Consider the following 25,698-nt stretch of genomic DNA (forward strand, 5'->3'; position numbering starts at 1 on the left):
ATTTAAAGGGCAAGAATACTCACAAAAAGGACAAAGTTACAAAGGAAACAAACTCTTAGACAATCTGTAAAACCTTCGTTAAAAAAAACTGATGTGAAATTTCAAATAAGATCAAAGGAACAACAGATAATGATAATAAAGGGATTGATTAAGTTAAATCTAATCTAATTTTTAGTCAAATTATTTTGAAGGGGCAAGAAACGTAGATAAAAAGCAAAGAAATAAAGGGTAAAACAAGGAAGTTATACATAAAGTTAATGGAATAATTATTCTGTTAATCTTTTTGTTATTTCCTTTGATCTATGTTCTTCATATTTGCACTTTGTTCTTGCTGTGAACTGGGAAACTAATTTCCCTAAGTAGATCTCCAGAGGGATTTTAAAATCTATCTTAAATAAAGGGGTTAGCGTCAGACAAACATTGTCCTCACTAGGGCAACACTAGGTACTGACCACTGCCAAACATGTCATTGATGCGCAGACGCTTCGTTTGGTTTGACGGTAGATTTTATTGCATGGATTGTAGCTGCAGACATGGTACAGTTGTGTTCGAAGGCGTCTCGTAGGAGGGACGATGGTTTTGGTGGACACCGTGTTGACCTCCAGGTCAGGGGCCACAAAGTGAGCGAGACACTGCGGGAGGCTCTTCAATAGAAACCGGCCAATCAGAGGGCGTCGCTCGACATGCAAGGGGCGGGAACTTAACCACGAGTAACGTGGGAACCAAATGTAGAATTTATTGCTTCTCATCTGTTGATCTGACGCAGGATTGAACTCAAAAACGCAGCGTCGCTCAAACTCGCCCCTGACACAACGGCGCCACCTACAGGCGAGTCGCGGCAAAAAGACATGGGTTTTTTGTGGTAACATTTAAAGCGGGTGTTTTTTCACAAAATAAAAATAGAAAAAAAAAAATCATCTCCCTTTTCAGTAGACCAGCCACGTATCAAATCTAGATCCTCATCCTATGACTGTAAAATGGTCTCAAGCATTTTTTTTTCTCCATAGCAACTTGGTCACATGATCGTCACTAAAAACACAACTCAGTAAAAATAGCAGTGGTGTCACTCTGTGCCCCCCGAAGACGGGGAATTTTTAAGATATGGGCTCTGATGTTAATTTGTATATATCTTCATATAATCAATAAAAAAATAAATACATTTAACAAATACAAATGATCTGATAGCAGGTCGATTTTCCTTTTTCCTGTAAATCAACCACCGTTTCTTTCAAGTTTAGGATTTTTTTCGGTAAAACTAAAATCAAGTTTTGAATCGACCGTAAAGTGTGGAAGTCGGTGAGGCTGTGCCAGAGGTCCCCGCTCCGACCTCGATATAGGGATGCGTGTGTCGACATGGTTACACTCACACAAACAGAAAGTTGCTGATGATTTGTGTTGGCAATGGGAACCCCTGCCCCTCCCCCCCTGAAAAAAAAACAAAAAAAAACAGTGGGCCCAAGATCGACCCCTGTATAAAAAAAAGACCATATGAAAAAATCTTGCAAATTTTTTTTTTTGTTCGTTTTGTCCGTTTTTTTGTGTGTTTTTTTTGGCCAATGAATTTTGTACAAATTGTTGTGTAACCTGTTCAAACATATCAAAACAGATTCAACAAAGAAAACAACCGACGGAGAAAAAAAAAAAAAAAATGCCATGCATAAGTTATATTCCACACCTACTGATTGCATTCTTAAGTCACAATCATTTAAAAAAAATCTGTTTACATGTTTGTTCAACATTATTTTTGTACATTTCAAGACATTTTTTTTTTTTTTGAATAAAACTTTTTTTCTTTTTTTAATCCTATTTGCAGGTGAGCAGCGAGCAGTCCGGCGTATTGCTGTGGAGACTTTCCTGACCTCTCCACCAGAGGAGCCGTGTTTCCCAAGAAGCATCTATCAGTTCCTTAACGCTCTCAGTTCAGGTCCAAAAACCGCGTCGAACTACAGCGCTTTTTTTTTCTTCTTTTTTCTTCTTTTCGTTTTCTGCTAGAAAGGGGGTCGTCTGGCCAGAAAAGCTGGACTGAGACACAGCAGGAGTCACTAGCAGCCTCTCCAGGCTGGAGTCCGTGGTCCTATCTGCACAGGTCCTCCTGTGTGGAGTCTCGCAGGTTTTTCCTCTTCTTGCTGCGGCTCTGATGGTGCGGCTTGTTGCTCTGTTGGCTTTTGCTGTTGGACGTGGAGCCCTGCGGCCTGTGGGGGGCGCTGTTGTGGTGGGGGCGAGAGATCCGCGCCTGAGGAGAGAGTTCATGTTGTCAATGGATTTTCTTATTATTACATGGTAAAGCATTGTGTAATAACTGAAGATGAAGAACGACTACTTTAAAAAGGGATTTGGATGGAGTAACACATACTATCTTTATTAATTGTTTAGCGATACATTTTTACAGTCTGGTGATGTTTTTTTTTAATGTTTTGCTAACCTAGATTTATGGGTAGATTATCACATAACGTTACACTGCTGGTTGTCGCAAGCTCTGACACAAACAAAAAATGTAGAATTTAACATTAATAGAGCCTTGTGAACACTGCGACTGAATTCAAGACTTTTAAAGACTATTTAAAATACGGTTTGTAATGAAATTCAAGACAAAATAAACAATAAACAAACAATTAAAAAATGATCAGTTACATGGATTAAAGGACCATGTGACCTAAATGTCTATTATAACATTAAATGACTTAAATCTTCTTTAAACTTTCCCCAATGTCGCCTCAAGGAAAACGTAGAACGAGACTGCGAGGGTCAATGTTGCGACCAATTAGTTAGTTTGGCTATTTTTTTTTACTATTAAACAATTCCTGCGTGAATAAATGTCAACTTCTATCTTTAGATATGTATTCACTTTCTTTTTTAAAATTTCACTAAATACATTTTAATGCCAATTAACCCTTGTCTCATCTCTGGGTCAAGGTGACCCAAAGAAACAAACGTGTTTGTGGTATCCCTTGTGTTGTCTCTGGGTCAAGGTGCACGACCTCCACCACTGCACATGTATTTATGGAAGCCAGGGAGGTCTTTAACCCAGAGACGTCGCAAGGGATACCACAAACACATTTGTTTTTAAGGATCTGCTTTCTAAGAATCCAAGTGAACCCGGTAAAGGTACCTACAGTTTTTTAAGGTGCACAGGTTGTTGGTGTGACAAGAAAAACAATTCACTATTTTATTCTTCCTCACGGCTACAGAAGCGTAAACTTAAGAAATAATACAACATTTCTCTTCTCAGTATATATATATATATATAGCTCAGTCCTGATCATCATCACAGCTTTTACCCACATGTTCTTATTTCTTCTAATTCTGCTGACACTATTGTGGGTCAATAAATGTTTACTGTAAGTTTCGTACTGTAAGTATCTCTGTGTAAATCGCCGTCATTCTTTTAATTTCCTTATTGTGACGACATTCATTAGAAAAGACACATCAACTCTATTCTGTCGACTTAATCTTGTGTTATTTTCGTCAAAACAATACCAACTCAACTCTAACAAGTACGTTAAATTAATGACTAAAACTAAATTACATTTTTTAGTCTCACTCAGAAGAAACTTTGCTGTCAAAAGTAACTTTGATTCCGTAAAGCGTTTAAATCGAATCACGCACCTTCCCCCCTTTGTTGCCACCAGAGGGCGTGCTGGTTGCGTGGCTCTGTGCTCTGTGGTGACCGACGGCCGACGACTTCTCCCTGTGGTTGCTGGAGCTCCGACCCGACTGCTGCTTGGCCGTCTTGCACGGCGTTCCGTCGGAGTCCTGCGGAGAACCTGGACATGAGGGCGAGCCTTCTAACGGGCTTTTCGTTTCAGGCCGGAGACTGACCGCGTCGCTGGAGCTGGAAGACGAGGAGGACGGCGACAGCGGCGAGGAGGAGGTGGAGGAGGAGGAGGGCGAGGATCGTAGCGAGGGGGACGGGGACGAGGACGTCGAGGAGGTTTTGCTGTCCGGTGCCGACGGTACGATCACCACGTCGTCGTCGTCGTCCACCCGGACGTTGTTGTTGCATTCGTCCAGCTGCTGGGACTCGTACAGAGTCACGTCGTTTCCTGCAGGAGGACCAACGCGTCAGAGAAACATCTTAAAAAAAAAAAAGTGTCTTTAAAAAAACGTACTGTTCAGTGACACGTCGTTCTGGGACGGACTCCCCCAGTTCTTCCTGATCCAGTCCCGGTACTCGTCCACCTCCTTCGTCACTCGGATTATTCGGCCCAGGATGCTGGACGAGGACGAGACGAGGGATTCGTTAAAAGCAGGAGTTCAAGCGGATTAATTCCACGATCTTGTACCTTTCGGCGTCGTTGTTGGGGTAGTACTTGGCGATGGGCGACACGGCGTGGTTGAGGACCACGTAGGCGTAGTCGAAGGCCTGCTTCACCTGCATGGCTCCGTAAGAACTCCGGCCCACGTCGTTGTCTGAGCGACAGCAGAGGGAAGATATTCTCAATGAGTTTTGACTCATTTTACAACAAAAATGACACATAACTCACAAATGTATTCATCGAAGATGTAAGTTTTGACAGTTTTTTTTTTCCATATAACCTTTATTTCATCTTTTTTTTCTTTTTGTCCATCAGCTAAAAAATAACGACATTAACAAGCAAACAGACATAATACATTTAATCTTTTTTTTAAATTTTCTTCACTCTTGGGACTTTTATTCTTCAGTTTGCATGTTTTTTGACATTTAACTGTGCTGATGTTACATCTGAGGATTTTAATTAGCATTTGATTCCATTTAAATCCTATTTATTTATTTACCCCTTTTAATTTGCCAATTTTCATTTCTTATTTTAGGTCCAATTTTAAATAAATATATTAATAATAAAAAAATGTTTATATAAAATAAATTAATTTTAATAACATAACGTTATAATGTTTTTGTTTTCTGTATTAAACCTTTTTTTTATTTTCATTTCCATCATTTATGGATTTGATGGATGTGTCTCAGTCTGTCACAGGACAGACTGAGACACACAAGTCTTCAAACACGAACTCACACCTATACACAGTTTTGTGTTCTCTGTATGTTTTTGTACTGTGATGAGGAAACTGGAGTATCCGGAGGAAACACCAGGAGAGAATACAAACTTCACACACAAACAAGAAGTGTGTGTGTATATATATATATATATATATATATATATATATTAAGTATGAGCTTCAACACACTGTGTCTCACCCCCTCTCAGTGAAATCATCACTTAAGGCAGCCTGTATTTTAGTTTTAATCATATAAAAATTCAATTTAAAGACTCTCAGATTCAATTTAAAGACTCTCAGATTTTTTTATTTTTTCATTTCTTAGACGGGATTAAACTTCTCGAATTCGCAATAATTTGTCCAGGATTCCATCTTCAACTTGATGGTTGATAAACTGTTAAAGTGACCTGGAGGGTTCAAGAGGTCGTGGCTCACCAGGCTGCAGAGGGTCCTCGATGTAGAGCATGGAAGGTCTGTAACCGTCCATCATGTTCTTCTGCACGTCGTCCTTGGCGACGTAGCAGCCGCCGTCTTTGATCCTGATGCCCGTCTTCAGGTAGTTGAAGTGTCGCCCGTACAGCTCGAAGAACTCGATGAGCAGGACGCCGATGTTGATGTTGGGGCTGCAGACGTCCTCCCTGTAGTGGAGCTGCTTCCACGGGAGACCAGCGTCACAAGATGGATCGAGGACCAGAGACGAGACGGGCGTCGACGCTCACCTGCAGGAAGCTGACGGCCATGAGGAAGAGGCTGTAGGAGCCGATCCCTCCGGTGAAAACCTCGTTGAGGTCCCTCTGCAGGAGGAACTGCTTGAGGACCAGGACCAGGTAAGGCAGTACGGGGTATTTCTGCAGGAGGGATGAAAGAAAAGTGTAAAAAAAACCAAGAAATTTAGATGTTGTTGATCATTTTACTGGGGATTTTCTTTTTTAAAACCAATGAAAGTACAGAAGTAGAACAATCTAGGTTTTAAAAAACTGGATCCTAAGGTGTGATATATGACGAGAGGATTTAGGTTATAGCTATTAAAACATTTAACAACAAAAAAAACTCCATGATTCAAGAAAGCTAAAGCAACTTAGAGGTCGTAATTCTGTGTCAAATCCGCCCACTAGGTGGCGCATTAGTTGGACTTGACTTTTGCACTTGTCATATGTCATATGATGACTGGATTTCCAGTCACACAACAGAAATATTGAGAATTATTACAAATAAAAAGTCATTGATAAATGTGTCACTAAACTACGATTGGTTTATATTTTATCATTTTGTGGGGTTCAAAACATTCAAAAACATTGTTTTTCTGTGACAGTGTCGTGTAAATAAAGTTGTAAATGTACTTGTATTAACAGACAAAAATGTAATATTTGACTAGAATAACGCGAGTGAACTGATGTCGTGCGAGATCAACATCTTCTAGTGAGAGTCACATGACGCTTCTGACCTCTTTGAATTCCTTGATGAGTCGAGCGGCTTTGACTCCGTTCTTCACGTTGAAGCTGATGTCAACTTTGACCTCCGTGAAGGAGTCGGTCAGTTTGATGATGGGAACCTGCGGAGCATCGAATTCACAAGTAAGTAAAACGTGAAAAATTATCCACTTGTGATCGATCCTAAATCTGTGAAGCAAAGTACAACTAGAAAGACCTTTAGAAATGTTGTGATGGTCATCGAGCCAAAATACAAATGAAGTAGTAAGAAAGTAAAAGAAAGAGACAAAATATTGCATTTTATCACTTTTTCATTTATGACACTAAAATAAAGCTTAATAAATTCATTTTATATTATTTATTTATTTATTTATTTACATATATATATATATATTTAAATACACTTGTCTTTCTTTATTTGGACAAAACCATTAAAAAAAAGGACAAATGAAAACGGAAAGAAATGGAAAAAGGGGTAAAAATACAAATATAACTTTAATTAAGCCTTCAGAAAAGCTAAATATTGGGTTCGCACAAATAAAAATGTGTGATTTATCAACGACAAAAATGTATTTCTAAATGAATCCTTGTCATTTTTATTTACAACATCAATTTGTCAGAATGAAGCTCAATGAAATCAGTCATAAATGTCTGCATACAAACAAAAAAAAAGAAGGATTATGGGATGAAAGAAAACTCCTCAGGGAGACACAAGTCAGTCCAGAGACTGTGTTGCGGTTACCAGAGCTGATGTCATGGAAATATTCCTCATAATTAAAAAGTTGTGTGTAAAACTCCTCGAGTCTCACCGTTGCTTTGTCCAGAACCTTTATGGAGTTCTCATCGGCGATGTTCCTCTTCCGGAGAGCTTCTTCTAGCGTCCACAGAGGGAGAGTCTCCCACTTCCCGAAGACCACCAAGTCGATGTCGCTGCAAGAAGAAAAAACACATGTCATGAGTGACAACTTCAAGGTCATTTGACAACATAAGAGAAAGTTCTTCCGTACAGCAAGTTTGGACAAAAATGTCAAATCAACTTTCTCTATGTGTAATATTCATTTAACAATTGTGTGAATGAGTGTATGTTGTCGTGTCTATATTCTGTGTTTAATAAATAAAAATTAGGGCGAAGATTTTATCCTGAACGCCCTCTTAGCAAAGTTCAAGTTCTACAAACGTCAGAAGACACATTTTTAAGAGTAAGCAAGCAAAGACGACTGTGTGAGTGTTTTGAACATCTACCTTGTTGGCAGGTAGAGGCCGGTACTGAAGCTTCCAAACACCTGGACCTGCAGAGCGAGAGACCGTTAGACTCGTCATTGACACCTACGGGAGGAGGTGTGACTCGTGGTCAGGATGAGACACTGGTACGAGCTCCGGGCATTAAGAACTTTAACAACCCATCACACCCATTTATGTCATGAACACATTTAATCAAGTTGTATTTTGTTGATCCTTTGCCATTTCGCCCGTAACGGATTTAAAGTCATTCTGGGCCAACAAAGGTGCAACATTTTCTTGACTTGACAGGCACATGTCTCTCACACGTTCAAATCTGCATGACTCACTGTGATCGTTATTCCAGAGAAGCACTAGGAGCAGTCGGAGCCAGAAAATGCAACTAATGAAATAAACACTTTCTGGGGTCGAAGTCATGATCAACAACAACTCGGGCCACGTTCTCGTTTGAGGAAATTTTAAGCAACACATCTGCACCAGATCATGTCAATGTGTCGAGAGCTGGATGAAAACACAGAGTTTCAAAGTTAAAATCCTGCAAACTTTGTCAAACTCTGCCACACCAGGGGACAGTCTAGTCAAAGTCAGGGGCCAAACTTCATTTCAATGATTCTTGAACCTCTTACAAGTGGAGCCTCATTGCTAAATGGAGTTTTAGGTTTAAATCTAGGACAACTTTCTCAGTGTATGTTTTGTTATGAAATAGCTTTTTGCTAAAAACAAAAACAGTAAAACACAAACAAGGAGTGTAAGAAAATATTGATACACTTAAATGCTGCAATTTGTTTTTCATGATACTGTATCGATATCAAAAAAGCACTCTATTCATATACTTCTTTTTGCTTTCTTATGTTTGTTTTTTTTATAAATCATATTTAGTTATTATGGTTTATATTTAGATCGTGTCTGTACATAATGAAACAATTTTTTATTTTATACAATTTGCAAGCATTATTATTCACAGCGTTTGTTAATTTATGTGTATAAATGAAACTTCCGCAGGCAATTTTGCAGGTAAAAGATCAATGCAATCCCAGCAGTGACTGAGGATGAGAGGATACATTGGACTCCAGCAGCTTTTAAAGCTGATGTTTGGACATGTTTTGGTTTCAAAACAAATGAAAGCAGTTACGACTTCGTCACGAGTGATGTGGTCTGTAAATACTACAACACCAGAGTCAAGTACTCAACAATACTACAAATATATCCTTGTTACTACATTATCACAATACGTAGTATTGTACCGTGATAAGTAACGTAGCGCTAGATTATAGCAAATACACATTCTTTGTAGCTGATCTTAAACATACTCATTTGTCTTGTCAACTTTTTTTTTGACTTTCAGAGTGTTTCTGCTGCAGCAATTTTCTTATCTCTCTCGTTCATTTTTTTTATTGTCAATCAAGTGTTGTGTCTTTAAATGAGGGCGATAAAAAGTTGATGATTTCATATGATTTATCATCAATGATAAATGATAATTACATTAATATATTAGGTGTACTTTGACAGGTTTGCATTGAAATCTGGTTGTGAAGAACATGTCTTATTGTGTCCAATTATAATCTGTGATAATTGAAATATTTATTTAAATTATTTTTAAAAAAAACAGCTGTAAACACTGAAAAAACAATATATATTTTTACAGACATCATCTGATCAGTGACTTTCTTAAACACATCCATAAATCAAAACAACAACATGGTAGCTGACCAACATGATTTAGACTTTGGACTCTTGTATTTGATCGAGGATATTTCTTCACAGGTCGGCGCTACAAGGTTGTTTCCTCGTTTTATTTTAGAAACGCCGCCGCAAGTCTCTGACCTCTTGACACGTACGTGACGGACATAAACAACCTCTCCGGCCTTGTAAACCGCCGACCGAGAAGCAGAAATAGATTTAAACCGGGACGCCGTGACACACACCGTTAAACCTCGGCACTAAATCCCACGTCATGCTGTCGTAGTACAAACTCTGGTTAGGTCACATGTGCGCCGCTAAGAAGATTGTAGCGTGTGCATGAACGACACTTTGCTGACATAACTGGGATTTTTATTTTTTATTTAATCCTGAAACCATCAATACAGAGGAAACAATGGTTTCTGCTCCATAAGTCAACGCAGTTCTGAACATCCAGTGCACGGAAGGAGAGGATTGGGACACGACCCGACTCTTGAGCAGATAAAGTGTACGAGAACACTCTTTTATCACAGGAATCACAGTCAGTGGGTCCAAGAGCTATTTCTGATAACGCATGCAAACAGGGGGCTGTGCCGGCGAGATAAGGAAAGATGTTCTACGAGTCGACGGCACCTGAATGGCTCAAAGATAGTTTTCCAAGATGGCGGCGCACAGAAGCGCAAATAACAGCATGATATGAATCCCTCTGAAGAGCGCATACCAATAGATATTTATATAGATATGTATAGATATATCTATATATACATAGATTGGAATCCAGTAGGATCTGGAATCCTACTAGTTCAGGTTGGGATCCTGCTACTGAACTGGGATCTTAATATTGATATGGGTTATGTTTAGATTAGATCAAAATGTTATTTTGGATGTTGTTACGTGAATTGGAGATAGAATTCCCATTTGCCCTAAAACAGAATGTAATTCCAATATTCAGATCGCAGTTCAGTTGTAGGATTCCAATCTTCACTGGTAGGATTCCAGCTCCTACTGGATTCAAATCTGTACTTTGAGAGAGAGAAATATATATATAGCCATCAGTGCCATCAGGACAGTTTAATGGGTTAATTTAACATTTAAAAATGTATATTTTTGTTTTATTGGAAACGTTTTTAATTCATTGATTTTTTTTTAAAATAAATTGTATAATGGAAGGTTGAATTTTTTGTTTAAAAAGATTGAGTATTTTAAAAAAAAGGGCTTCAATAAAAAAAACAACAACTCTACATTGACATACTTCAACACAGAGACAATACATAGGCAACCGAAGCTGTGTCTCAAATCGCATACTTGCGTACTCAACTTAGTATTTTTAGTGCATAAGTGCGTCTCAATTCTTAGTCTGTGAAATGCACACTATATTGGCGTACTTAAACTACCACAAAACTGAGTATGGATCGATGGACACTTTCTTCTATAAACGGCTCCATCTAGGTGACGTTGACGTTGTAAACGGAAGTTACATCATATATACATTTATATATATATATTTTTATATATGCATATACTTACAGGTGTTCCTACAGCTGGTTGAAATAATCGTTTAATAGTAGTAGAAGAAGAAGAAGTCGCGTCATTTCCTGTAAGTGCGTAGCAGCAGTGTTTGATTTGAGACGTACCATCTGTGGAGAATCTGCGTACTAGTTAGTACGTACACTAAACTGATGCATACTAACCACCAGTGCACAACAGAAGTATGTGATTTGAGACACAGCACAGGTCTGACTTGCTAGTAAAGCTAAATGCTAGCAGAGCAGCGAACAATCTTCCTGGAAAACATCAGTTCTTTCAACGACAAGAAGCTTTAGCAACAACATGGTTGACTCTAGTCTTCCAGATCAATGGTCCTACATTCACTCTTCTGTGTGGACTGATGCTCCTTCAGGACGTCTTCCTTCCTGATCACAACGTTTGCTCATGATGCGTCTCTCACTCTCCCCCAGACCTCACAAACTCATTTCACTCATAAATATAGAGTTAAATTACAAATCTTTTAATCCTACCTCTTAGTTTACCAAACGTTAACATGCCATAGACCTACTAATCTTTGTGTTGGAACTATTGAGAGTTCTAAAAGAAGATTTGGGTCGAGCCAGTTGTGCACATCTGGTATTATTCAGGGAGATATTTAATCCTTTGGAATGGAGGGACGGAAATAAAGGACACGTTTTCGCAGCCGTCCCCCGTTCGCACGCATCACCAGGAAGCATCGCAGGTTTTTATCCTTTTTTAAAGTCTTTCACATGACGGTTCTCTGAGGTCCTGCTCGGGGAACCAGCCCAGGACGTGGGTGGTTACAATTTAAACACCAGAGATCATTCAAGTCCTGCTCGAGACCAACTCTGCATTATGTTGAGGCACTTGATTCTTGAAATAAGTTTTTAAAAAACACTTGTTTAATGCACAAACTGACTTGCGACAACATTTCAAATAAAGCCTCAACAGGAAGTCGTTAAATCTGTTACAGAAAAACGAAACTTCTGGTTCATTCTATTGACAGTTTTTCAGCAAAAGTTACAACAAACTTGTTTCCAGCAGAGAAAAAAATAAATGAATGACTGTATCTGATGATTAAATGCATCTTGCTGGTGCACGTTGTTGACATGAGCAGGTCTACACCGAGTGACTCAGATCAGAACCACTCCACCCTGACTAGTCCCTACTCACAGTGGGCTAGTCATCCAAGTTATAGTCTGTATATAAAAAAGGATCTATAAAAAAAAAGAATCACAGCATGAATGTTGCCTGACTGAACAGTGAAAATGAGCTAGTTGACCATTTTAAATGACAAAGAGATCAAAGTAGAGTTTGAGCTTCACGCACCATTTACTAATCAAACTCTCCTATATTTAAACCTGAACTCATCACTAGTTAACGAGTCATAAATTCCAGTGTGGGGTGTGTTCTGTGTGACTTTTTTTTCCAGCTCTCTGCTATAAAAACAACTGTAGGAATAAATTAAATTGCAGAAGATTTGAAGCAGAGTCACGTTTTTTGGATTATTTGGTTTATTACGATTAGATGATAAAGTCGGATTCAAAGCATGTTCTCGACGTGACACAAGTAATGTTGGCATGACATGCATAAAAAAAAAGTCAACAATCCCTAACATCAATGATCAATAAAAAAAAGTTTGGATACAATGAAGAAATAATAAGAACCGCTGTTCTCTCTGCTCCTTTTCAATCTCCAAAAATATTTGAATGATAAATTGTTTGATCACAGTTGAAAAGTGTTAGATTAAAGTTGAAAATTGTTGGATATCAGTTGAAAATGGTTTAATTACAGTTGAAAATTGTTTAATTACAGATGAAAATGGTTTAATTACAGTTGAAAATTGTTTAATTACAGATGAAAATGTTTGATTTCAGTTGAAAATTGTTGTATTTCAGTTAAAAATTGTTGGATCACAGTCTTAAATTGTTCAATCACAGTCTTAAATTGTTGGATCACAGTCTTAAATTGTTCAATCACAGTCTTAAATTGTTCGGTTTCTGTTGAAAATTGTTCGGTTTCAGTCTTAAATTGTTTAATTACAGTTGAAAATAGTTGAAACATGGTTAGAAATTGTTTGATTTCAGTTGAAAATTGTTCGATTACAGTTGAATATTTGTGAGACCAATGAAAATACCTTTGAAATGAAATTAATAAATAAAATCAAAAGTTATTTATTTATTAAAAGTACCTTTCGCAATAGAAAATGACTCAAAGTGTTCCCGAGGTTCCACTGTGTTCTCTTGAAGATGATTTTCAAATCAATAGCATCATTCATATTTAATAGAGGTGCTCCGTTTGTTGCTTTCATCTGTGGCTCGCAGAGAGAGTGAGCAAGACTTAAGAGGATGAGAGGATCTAACAACACCCCACCACGTAGAGAGATTATTATGTATTCAGCACAAACAGGGCCTGACCCTCCTAGTCAAGGAGAAGTGTAGTGGCACAACTATAAGATCTAAAAATGAGCGTTCACTATGAAAATACTGATTTGAACCATGCGTTTAATATTGTAATATTGTAAACACTTGCTACCGAGTTCCTTAGGTGGCCAAGGGCAGGTCAATGGTGCAGTACATCAGAACGTTCAGCAGGGTTCATGAGGAGATTGAAAACACCAAACTTACTTCAGCGCTCGGCCACAGGTTGTTGATGACGCCCTTGATCCGATCCACCACCTCCAGCCTCATCTTCTCCTCCTCCGGCTGAGGAGAGATGTAGGCGTAGTAGTCGCTGATCTCTTCGTGTAGCCTGAGGAGCAAAGGAGAACCTGGTTAGACGGAGCTACAGTAGATGATGGTGAAGCCATCACACTTGTAAAAGTCAAAAATAAATTGTTTAATATCAGGCGTTTTGACGTGAAGGACTCAACTCAGATTATGAAGTATCGCCCACTTCATTGGAGTAATTTGCAGTATATACAGTCTACTACGTTTGAATGAAATCGACTTCCTCAGGAAAAATCTAGACACTACAACTCATGTATCTTGGGATCTTGTTCACGCATGAGGGAAGAATGGAGTGTGAGATCAACAGATGGATTGGTGTCAGCAGTTATGCAGACGATACACCGATCTGTGCCCGTAAAAAGTGAGTAAAGCCAGAAGGCAAATCTCTCTGTAAATGAGTAGACCTATGTCTCTACCTTCACCCATGACCATGAACGGTTGGGGTAGTAACCCTGAAGAACAGGATTGTGGGTAAAAGCGGTCGAAATTAAGTTTCTCTGCAGGGTGGCTGGACTTCCTCTTAGAGAGGGTGATAAGAGGAGGTCATTGGGTAGAGACTTGGAGTAGAGTATAAGCGTGTAACTGGCAAGTATCTGGCAATACGATACATATGATACAAAGAAAACGGTGAAATATATTGTGATACTGAAGTAACAAGGATACATTTGTAACATTGTCAAGTAGTCGACTCTGGTGTTGCAGAATTTACAGACCACTGCTTTAATTTGCAATCTGGCGATACGAGGGCAATGATAGGATATATTACGATGGTGTAGGTACGAGGAAATATTTGTAGTATTGCCCCAGTAAGTACTTGATCCAGAACACATTACTCTTGGCAGAGTCGTAACTGCTTTCATTTGTTTTGAAACCAAAATATGTCCAAACATCAGCTTTAAAAGCTGCTGAAGTCAACTGTATCCTCTCATTCTCAGTCATCCCCGGGATTTAATAGCTTACTTTAGCTTCACAGGACCTAATGACTGCTGCCATCTAGAGGCCTGAACACAAAAAGTGAACAAACTTGTCAACATTTGCATGTGAATGAAAAACTAAAACGACATCTTTTAATACACACTTGAGTAAAAATATAAACCACAAAAGAATTATGATAAAAAATAAAATGGTATTTAATAGCAAATAAACCATAGCGATATTTAGTCCCGACTCAAGGGTGTATATCTTTGAACAATCTTCCAACAGAATCTGCAACGCATCATAAATCCATCCCGATAAAGTCACGTGTTCAGTCGAGTCCAAACACGCACATGTTGGCTGCAGCCATTGTTTTGAGTGATAAGATATGCGAGGTAATGCCAGACAGATGTGAGGTGACGAGGCATGAGCAGACAAGCTGAGCCGACCGTTTTCTGTGGCAGTTCAGATTCATTTTTTTAAATAATCCATTCCCGCAAACGGCTGGCAGGAGATAAACAACACTTTGTTGACATCAGTCTCGTGGCCCAGAAGGCGAGTGTGTCCCCAGAAGTACAGCAGGTTCACTGAGTATACTTTACTGCACATGTCACACATCGCACTGAAGTGGAGATAGAAACCGTTTTATGCTGGCAAGATTATGTACAAGGGAAAGTATCCAGAGAAAACATTTATTAAAAACATGTTATTATTATGACAGTATATCAGTGTCATCAGAATATTGAACGTTGTTTGTTTTTTTAGCTTTACGTTAAAAAAAATAAAAATCAGGTTGAATTCGTATTTATTGAATAATTCAATTAAATAATCAGCGTTTTTAAGAATAAGAATAAGAATTTAATTCTTTTCTTTCTTTTTTTAAAAAATCATTTAATTTAAACATTTGAATATTTAAAAAAAAACAAACTTTTTTTTCTGTTTTTTTTTTCACAATTAGAACTTTATTTATTTTTATTTACAATTAGAACTTTATATTTTAGAACTGATATTTTAATTCCAATAATAAAAAAATAAAAATACATTTTCTAAAATCATTTTTCATTTATTTTTTAAATGTGTAGCCTTTTTAAATTAAATATAAAAATGTCAAAAGATAATACCATAAGAGTACAGAGCCACTTGAACTTTAAGCCAATCAATATATTGAATTTAAAAGGCTACACTTTTTAAAACAAGATTGAATTTAGAACATTTATGTTTAAATGATTGAAAATATCAACATTTTTAAATTCAATTATACTGTATATCAAAATTAATTCAATCTTTCAATGTTCAAATTAATAGTCAATCAATTAATTAATTCAATTATAAAAGACATTAAACTGACCTATATAGAAATTGAATTTAATCTAATTAAATTCTGGTTAATCAATTGAATAAATGTTTAAAAAACAAAAGGTTTTAACATTAGGAAAATGTTAAAACCTTTTGTTTTTTAAACAAACACAAATTCAGCCATTCAATATCTGATGGCATTGATTTACTTCTACAGATTATGACCATTGAAAACAGATTAAAATAAACCTGATACACGTTCAAAAACTTTAAAAATGTTATATTATTTTCTCTATGAAAACAGTTTATGCAGATAAAAACCCAGACAAGTGGACACAATAAAAACTCTGCTCAAGTATCATTACAGAGACGGCGACCTCCAAAAAACGATCCAAAACCAAGGGTTCTATTTGGACAGAGCCAGAGGGCGACAGGAGGAGCAGGAACCCCCACTGAGCTGCACTGTAATGTCAGCCTACAGCTCGGCGCACCAGGATCTTTGGACCAGGTCGTGCTGCCCACATGCTGTGACCTTTTTCCACGCGCACAGAGATTTCAGAGCGGCCGGGTCTCCGTGGGCGGACAAATAACAAGTCAAACACATAAGAACGCTCCACCACATGAAACCCGAGGCAGGTTTAATAACAAGCTTGTCTTGTGGTAGAACGCAGAAAAAGGAAGTCGCTCGCGTATCTGCAGCCAAAAGAAATATTCTAATTATACTCGTACAGTTTGTAAACAAGGGAAAGGGACTCGGTATTTGACAAAGTTAGTTTGTCATCGTTTGTTGCAGAAACAACTTTATATTTCTCACACTTAGCTGTTGTTTTAAATGTTTTTCCTAAATTAGAGCAGCATGTATGGCACCCCCTACGGTAGAGAAGTGATATTACAGCAGCCCAGACTGCAGTGAAAACTGAAGCGTCTCCAGCTCATCAACCGACAGAACCATTCTTCTCGGAGGCTTTAAAAAGGACTTGCAGTACTTAAAAAAAAAAAGAAGAAACTGAATATATAATGAAAAAAATATGAAGTGTTTTCTAGCGTTGCTTAAAAACAAACGACAAGAAAAAAGACAAGCAGACGATGATTCCGATTCCAGAAGCTGGTGTAGATCTACAGGTGAGAATCCATCACTTTGTTCTGACAAGTCGATTTCTTGTCATAAGTCAGTTTGAAAAGTGGGCGATTTGTTTTGCTCCGTTAGGTCCAAGACGAACACATTTGTCTTACTTATAAAAACATTTCTACACTATTGAGCAGCGTCTAAAACCCACTCTGCTCTACCAACCGGTTTAATGTCAGCCTTCTTTTCCACTGACAAACCAAACCTTTAGATAAACACACAAAAAATAACCTTTAAGTGCAAGGAAAATACGTCGCACTGCAATTCTGAATCAGTGGGAGCTCTGGACTGGTTTCTCTGTAACAATTTACTGCCAAATACCGTTTGATTTTACAATTTTTTGCAACTTTACAGGCTTATTTATTGAGAAAAAAAGCATCCTAATGTTCCAAGAGTCTCAGGCAATGTGAGGTGGTTTCCTAAAGTGATTCGATTCATAAGGTTCTAAATCAATACTAAGGGATTAATAAAATATTGATACACTCAAATATAACTTTTGATTTCATTGACTTATGTGCGTTAACTATGCTATTCTTATTTGTGCTTTTCCCCGATTTTATGGAACTCCTGTGTTTGTCTTATGCGTCTTAATCTTTTATAGTATATAGTTTAACTGTGTATTTGATTGTTAAAGCTCTTTGTCACCCTGGTCTAGAAAGGCGCTTAAGAAATAACCATAACTTACTTTTTTTTTTTAAAGAATATATACGCCTTTTGACAGCATCACAATATTTCGTATGATAGTCCCTGTATCGTGATACATATCGTATGATATTGTTTTAAATACACACCCCTAACCAGTACATTTGATCCGATTCAGAATCTGCTTTTGAAAGCGTAAAATTGCTTAACTGTGTTATAAAAAAACACAGACTAAAGATTAGTTTCTGTCCGGCCAAGTATCAAGAACTAAGATGTACCTTTATAACATTTTATTTATTTGTGTTTTTTCTCCCTTTTTTACTGGTGAAGATATATATTTTTTAAATACTGTAGCTATTATTAGACATTTCCAAATAAAAAACAAACTTACTAAATGAAACAACTATCTTTCTTGTAGCAGCGGAGAAACCTGAGGTTCAATGATTAAAACGAGACAACGATCATGTCACGGTTCGTGAATTTCCTTTTTCCACACTTTCACTGCTTCCGTGGAACTTGTTCGACACCAGTGTAACAACGCAACATGACGACAACAGCCGTTTACACAACAGAGCTTACATTAGTCGTTCCCCTTTTTTCTGTCACAATATGCAAGTTATTTTAAAAAGCTCTTTGGCCGCACCATGTTTATTATTCTGAGGACACGAGATGCACGTAAAAGCATCGACTTCTGCAAACTTAAGTTTCATTTCACAGCAAAGGGGCGTCTGCTGCCGTTCCCACATGACAGAGGCAGGAGGAAAGAAAAACAAACCTCGCACCACACCTCCGAGAATGAATTACATATCTGTGCGGCCGCTGCCGCCGGCAGTACATGAACCCTGAACGCAGCTTATCGGATAATCCCTCTCGCCTGTAACATAAGGGGCGTTACGCAATCTTGTGAAACAGGTTTCCTAAGAGTTCTTTGGAAAAGTGCTCCGAGGATGGATAGTTAAGATCTTTTTTAAAAAAGACTGGGCTTTTAAAGAACGGGCCTTTTTCTTCGCAAACGACTCAAATGCATCATAAAGTTTATTTTTAAAGACATAAATGCAAGTTATGGATTTGTATGGATAGGTTTTGTGTTTATTCAGACCCACATTGTCTCACACCGAGTGTATGTGGGAGGTGTGAAGGCTCTGGTAGCGATATTTTGTTTTCAAAGTTATTGTGTTTTTAGTTTCTTATTACAAATTATTAATAAAATAAAATAAAAAAAACTCAGATTTTAAACACACTTAATCCAGTCTCTATAATGTTATATGGTTTAATAATAACGGTTACAAATGTTTCACTCCTATTATTTATAAATATTACATTAGTTTTCATATAAAATGCTTTGTATTTTAAAATATTTATTAGCAGACTTTGTCTTTCATTTATATCTCTCTACTCTATTTAAATGTAAAAAAATTTTAATGTACCGTATATTTGTGATGAAGTCTAATGTTTTTGTAAATATTATTTAACCTTCTCACCATTAATCTGTACAATTTAATTGTTCTTGTTCATTATTTTTTAAATAGTATTTTAAGATGAACCAACAGATTCATCTCATGAGATACAGGCAATAAAAACATTTAAAAAAAACTTGTTTTCCACTCATGAAGTGTCACTCTCGCCCACAGGAGGATCGGCGGCTCTTGGAAAATGTTAAGATAAGAGAATACAAAATATCCTGCAACATCACTCTGCAAATAAAAAAGATTTAAAGTGATAAAAACTTGGAAACAAAATAAAAAGGTAGAGAAAAATGCAGAAAATCCTGTAACAGTAAGAGAAAAAAAAAATGGAGAGAAAAAAAGAAGAGAGAATTGGGGTGTGGTGCTGAAATGCCTTCATGTGAACGAGAGCCATCTGTTAAGTTGGATAGGAAATAGGAAAGGGAGAACCATTGTTGCATCACAATGAGCACTACACAGTGAATTATCCCGTGTAGTGGCAGGACGCTCCACAACAGGTCCACCCAGATAGAACTTCGGAGCATTCAACGAAATGATAATGAACATAACTGCGCTCGATGTCATTTGCTAGCTAGTGTTACTTAAATACAGTCAATGCTGCGCCTAAAAATAATTTCAATATTTAACGGCGTTTACTTGATGCGTTTCATTGGATGAATGGTTTTGTCCGACAATTTAAAAGGGAAACAAGTGCAACATTTTAAACACCTTAACACAGTGACGTTGATGAGACTTGAGTCCCTCAACTGACAAGATGCTAACCAAGCAAGATCTAGTCAGAACTAACCACAAGCAAAAAAAACTGCTAAACAAAACGTTGACTACTCTAAAGTAATGTTTTCTGTTTCCATGTGCTAGTTAGTACTTACAACAAGAACCTTTTCGTATCACAATACAGAGACAACGGTACGATATACCGTGATGCTGTAGTAAAGAGGATATATTCGTAGTATTGTCGAGTACTTGACTCTGGTGTTGCCGGATTAACAGACCAAGCAACTCTTGAAGTCGTAACTGCTTTCATTTGTTTTGGAACCAAAATATGTCCAAACTACAGCTTTAAAAGCTGGAGTTGACTGTATCCTCTCGTCCTCAGTCATCCCAGCGATCTAATCGATTGTTTCTGAAGCGGCCAAAAGTTAATTTCCAACACCAACATTAATTATTATTTATTTTACAATAAAAAAAATTAAGTCAAAAATTATAAAAATGTAATAGTTAGTATCGTAGAAAAAGTTTAGCTTTACGTCACCACCTTGATATTTTAAAACACCCCTCATATTATTGATTTTATTCAATAGGTTTAGCATGATGTAAGTAAGTAAATAAGTAATTTTTATTTGTATTTGTACAATATTCAATAAAGAATATATTTTAAAGATCAAGATAAAACTGATAACACAACAGGAGTTCCAGAAAATCAAGGAAAAGCCTGATAAATAATGATAATTAAAAAATAACTTATTATTTTCCAAAACAATAAGCCAATGGCCAATAAAATAAACATCAGTGCATCAATTATTGATGCTACCTACTGGTTCAAATATAACTTTATTGACAGACTGTGACAGACATGAATTCAAGCAGCTCCTCCAACAGAAGATGCTGCTCGTCTCAGGAATAGACATTCAAACTATGACCTCTTCTACTATGGCCTGAAATTGTTGCCCTGACCACTGGCTGTAACAAAAGCCGGCAGGTGTGTGTGTGTGTGAGTGTGTTACGCGACACTGCTGTGTCTATACAACACTAATCAAGAGTCGGGTTGACAAAGCTGCTCCGGGGCAGGTACAAGGATTCACCCACACCGACGGCTGGTGTCCGTGTCCCGCGTATGGCAGCTTCATCAAACTTTCATCAATGAACTGATCCGGGTGAGCCAAGATTTTGGCCACTGGGACAAATCGTCTCCGGTTACAGCGAGACTGCCACAACAAGAGGGCGGTGCTATAAATACAGATCTTCTGTCCTTGGTAAGACACACGTGGTAAAAAATCTTCTCTTTCTCTTAACTCTGGATCATCTAGAAAAGTGCTTTCTCCTCCCATTTGAATGATAACTTAAAAAACAGTCCAATACAACCAGCAAAATACATCTTTGTTGATAGAGATATTTCAAGGTATAGAGCAGACACTATGGAAGTAGATCAGTGCCATCAGTAAATGTAATGGAAAAATTAATTAAAATGTTGAAACTAAAAAAACATTTTAATATATATTTTTAAACATTAAATTATATGTTTTTTTTTTTAGAGATTAATTCAATTATTTCAACATTAAAAGGGCACATTTCTATTTAAAGTAGTTGAATTCAAAAATATGTTTATTGACCTTTTTTTTATTGAATATTTAAATTCAATCATTTGTATATTGAAAGGTTAAATAATTTAATTAAAAAAAGATAAAAATAGGTTCAAAATGAAAGCTTTATTTAAACACAGTTTGTTTTTCTAATTCCAAAATCTCAGGGAAAACATTTTAAGACATTTTTTTAAAATCCTACCCTAGAAATCTTAGTATAAAAGTGTCATGATTATTAGCTGAAATTAGCTCAGTACTTGGAATTATACCACATTTTTTATATTGAATTTAAAACGCTACAATAAAAAAATAATTAATTTAGAAAACTTATTTTTGTCATTAACGATTTTGAAACTCTCTCTCACTCTACAAATATTTTTGAAAACATTCCAATCAATTTCATTACAAAAACCAATTCCGTTCTTGTAACATTTGAAATATTAAATTCCACCTTCACTGATACACTTCAGTACGACTCTGGCGTGGATGTGATCAACAAGTGGAAATCATTAAAAGCCAGAGTGCGGTGTGTTTAACAAAGTGATGTCAGGCTCAAAAGGTCACAGTCTAAACACGGGCCTTGAAACAAATGTCAAAGCCGTGTGCGTCGCATGCTGACTGCATCAGTCTGCTGCATGTGAAGTGTTTCCATTGGACGGGAAAAGAGGGGAGAAAAAAAAAAAGAAAAAAAAAGGAAAAACACATTCCACGCTACACATGGGACGGTGGAGTTATGGAGCGATGCCCACACGTGCTGTTCAGAAGGGGCCAGCTTCACCTCCAGTAGAAAGCACCAGCACACGGACCTTCACTTGCTCCGCCTCTCACTCGCTCGCACTGCAGAGTTTGACACAAGACATGAAAGTCAGCAAATGCTGGACAGGCCTTAATAATGGACGCCAGAGTCAGAGGAGTGCTGCGTGGACGTTTCACGCGGACATTTAGGGGGAAAAAAACGTAGATAAACGTTGTCTTCTTTTGCTGCTGCTTATCTGGGGGTCAAGTCACGGGGGCAGCAGTTTTAGACGGGAAGCCCAGACTTCACTCTACTAAGCTACACCGTCTAGCTGGTCCCGGGGGCCCCAAGGAGGAAATCTAGTTTTACTACCTACCCCTCTTTTCTATGGTGTATGAAAATATCAATACACTTTTATTATACTGTATCAGATACTGTATTAGTGTAATATACACCACTTTAGGGCTTGTTATTAATCGAAAATGTTTGATGCTGCTAATGATACCAATACCTTCAGTTCCAGAATGGTACTTTTTTCAATAGCAATTTATATATAAACCATTTCTTACATAAAAAAAATGACATTACACATCATGCAAATCTTGTGTTACATTTTTCAGCTTGGTTAAATTTCCACTCGAAGCAGTTTTCTTGCAGAAAAATAATTTCCAGTGTAAAACAAACACTTGCAAGTGATAGATTAATGTAATAGTGGCCATCTTTGTCACTCATGAGTTGTTCAATAAAAAAAAAGCCACATATTTATCAAGATTTGATCACATGCAAGTCTCGAAACTTGGCACCGAAAGCAAGTTTCGATAGTCAGGGCCCGTACATATTTACAGAGTTAGCTCATTTTTGTGTCGAAATTAAACTTCCGCCCACTAGTCGGAAGCAGTCATACGCGAGAAATCCTGCAAGAGGTTGGTGATGACTGAGGATGAGAGGATACAGTCAACTTTTAAAGCCGATTTTTGGACAAATGGATGAAAGCAGTTACAACATCGTCAAGAGTCATGTGGTCTGAAAATTCTGCAACACCAGAGTCAAGTACTCGACAATACTACAAATATATCCTATTTACTACACTCATTGCCACTGTATCATGATACGTACTGTATCGCAGGATCTTTTCCAATACATACACCAACCCATGAGGGTAAAGACGCCCAGTCCACCGAGAGTTTTGCCTTCTGGCTTAACTCTCATTTCACCGGGACAGATTGTTGCGTCGGCGGCGCTAACTGCTGACGCCGCAACAATCCGAGGTTCGCCACAGAACCAGTCGATGAGCGAGTGATTAAGAACATGTTCATCATCCCCGACCGGGACCGTTCTGGTCAATTAGCCGTCAGCACTGGGCGTCTCCGAGGTAAATCAAGCGCTAGTAGATCTCTCACATCTTCACCAGATTCATAAACAAACTAGACACGAAATGAGCGCATTTCTAATCAAGATGATGAGGTTTTGAAGTTGTGTTCCGTGTCATGGCTAAACATCTTTTAACAGCCAGATGTTGAAGTGAAATGTTGCTCTTCTGGTCGACCCACAGTTCACACAGGTTCATATTACTTAAGAAAGTGCTTTCAGCATCACCGAGGTTAGAAACTAAGCTATTGACCTGAAGTAAGCCATCAATAGATGGAGAAAAGTGAGCAAAATGAGCCTAATGGATCTTCAGACGGATGGTTAAAAATTATGGTTGACAAGATGAGCTTGATGCGAAGCAAAAAGGAAGTTTTGGAATAAAATATAAAACAAAATCCACAGTTGGCAGTAGGTGGAATAAAAATGAGAATCTAAATGTGGTTTTCTTTTTTTTGGGGGGGGCGGGGGGGGGAAGACTTTATCTTCATCTCTTTCCAGGGTCTGGCCAAAAGTGAGGGTAGAGACGAGTAGTTTTGCATTTGGTCCAACTTACTTTTTACCATCACCGATTGGTGCATTTGCTTTCACACTCCATTCTTCCCTCACTCGTGAACAAGGCCTTGAGATACTTGATGATCCTCCCCATTAAGTTACCACATTGGTGAACCTAATTAAAGGTTTTTTACTCTTCTGGTTTCATCATCTAATGTACATTATATCAGGATGTTACCAACTGAAATTAATAGAATTACTAAACTTTCTGCCCATAAAACACGTTTGTCTACAAATAAAACTAATTACCAAGCATTTAAGGTAGACACTCACTGACCAAACGCTTTATTTGGACTTTTTATTTACTTCGGTAAAAGGGGGGGGGGTGACCTTTACAGCCAAGACTAGATTGCGTTAAACCTTTAAGCAACAGTGTTCCTTCTCAGAAATGCCATTAAGCATGCACACTAATCCACGACGGCAGTAAACTAGCGAGAATGCTGAGCTGAAGATTTTATCCTTCTCTAGGCTTCGGAAAGGAAATATACTTTAAAGTTAAACTTGGGTGAAACAGATGAGTCATCAACCATGAGAGCTCTTCTTACTCTTATATAGATAATCGCACTTTAATTCTGCCGCACACACATTTGATGACTTTTAAGAGTTGGATGCTTTCCTCGCTCCGTCACCTCAAACGATTTGGCCGGTGATCACAACACGAGTCCTGGTTCTCGCCACCAGTCCTGGTTGACAAGACAAGGTTGCTTCGCAGATACAGTACTTCTTGACAAGAGACAGTAAAAGTACAATATTGCAGGGACCAGACTGTGTTGTTTAAGACGTGCCCAGAAACACGATCGTGTTGAATCCATTTTTCTCTAAACACAAATGCAATGGGTGGAAATTAGGAGTGTATTTGCAATCTGGCGATACGAGGGCAATGATGGGATATAATACGATAGTGTATGTATGAGGAAATATTTGTAGTATTGCCCCCGAACACATGACTCTTGGCAAAGTTATAACTGCCTTTATCCGTTTTGAAACCACAATATGTCCAAGCATCAGCTATAAAAGCAGCTGGAGTCAACTGTATCCTCTCATCCTCAGTTATGCCAGTGATCCCGCTGGATTTCAATGGTTCTTTAGTTGCGGAGGACTTTTAGGAATGCAGTTTAATTGCAACCAACGTGAACAAAGGGCTGTGAATATTTGGAAGGCAATTGTAAATAGAAATATTTGTACAGTATCGTCAAGAAAGGTATCACAACATTTAAGTGTGTCGGTATTTTCTTACACCCCTAGTCATAATGGATTTTCTACCCTTGGCTTTTATTCTACACGACTTCAGTAGGTCAACAAAACCACGTCTGAACCCGAGGTCAAAAACAATCCGGCTGCTTCTAAAAATGACTGCGGTCAAGTTCATCTTGCCAACACACCAGCGAGCAGCTCCGATGTACCACGCCGGGGTCGGCGGCGAAGAAATGGGTCAGCGCTCTCCCAGGCTCCAGCCACTTCCTGTGCCCATAAAAGAAAAAGGGACTCAAAAGAGTCGCAGCAGAACCGCAGGATGAAGTGAAAAAAAAAACACTCCCTCAAAAGTGCTGATCTGATTGGGCGGACATTGAAGTATGTCTCCTTCTCGGAGGGCGGGCTTTGTTTTGAAGGACAGAAGCCGTTGTAGTGCATGTACACACGGTTTTGTATTCATCACAGGTCGCCGTCCAGAACTTACTCGGTTCTAGAACTACTGAGGGGGAGTTTAAATGCAAATAACATGGTCGGTGGCC

The 25,698-nt window shown here is 38.0% G+C and overlaps 1 protein-coding gene across 1 annotated transcript in view; it reads right to left on the reverse strand.

The window, feature by feature from the left end:
* Positions 1 to 488: 488 nt before the first annotated feature.
* The window catches only part of tent4b (terminal nucleotidyltransferase 4B), a 31,013-nt gene continuing 5,803 nt past the window's right edge, over positions 489 to 25,698 (reverse strand). The window contains exons 2-12 of the mRNA XM_087793555.1: positions 13,463 to 13,586; positions 7,650 to 7,696; positions 7,217 to 7,337; positions 6,422 to 6,529; positions 5,697 to 5,825; positions 5,413 to 5,626; positions 4,284 to 4,410; positions 4,110 to 4,213; positions 3,820 to 4,043; positions 3,607 to 3,753; positions 489 to 2,233 (exon numbers count right to left, since the gene is read on the reverse strand). Of these exons, the coding sequence (XP_087649681.1) occupies positions 2,075 to 2,233; positions 3,607 to 3,753; positions 3,820 to 4,043; positions 4,110 to 4,213; positions 4,284 to 4,410; positions 5,413 to 5,626; positions 5,697 to 5,825; positions 6,422 to 6,529; positions 7,217 to 7,337; positions 7,650 to 7,696; positions 13,463 to 13,586 (1,504 nt within the window). The 3' untranslated portion in view covers positions 489 to 2,074. The remainder of the gene's footprint in view (positions 2,234 to 3,606; positions 3,754 to 3,819; positions 4,044 to 4,109; positions 4,214 to 4,283; positions 4,411 to 5,412; positions 5,627 to 5,696; positions 5,826 to 6,421; positions 6,530 to 7,216; positions 7,338 to 7,649; positions 7,697 to 13,462; positions 13,587 to 25,698) is intronic.

Source organism: Callionymus lyra, chromosome 6 (genome assembly GCF_982586985.1).
Source record: "Callionymus lyra chromosome 6, fCalLyr1.hap1.1, whole genome shotgun sequence".
In the NCBI taxonomy this organism is placed as follows: Eukaryota; Metazoa; Chordata; class Actinopteri; order Syngnathiformes; family Callionymidae; genus Callionymus; species Callionymus lyra.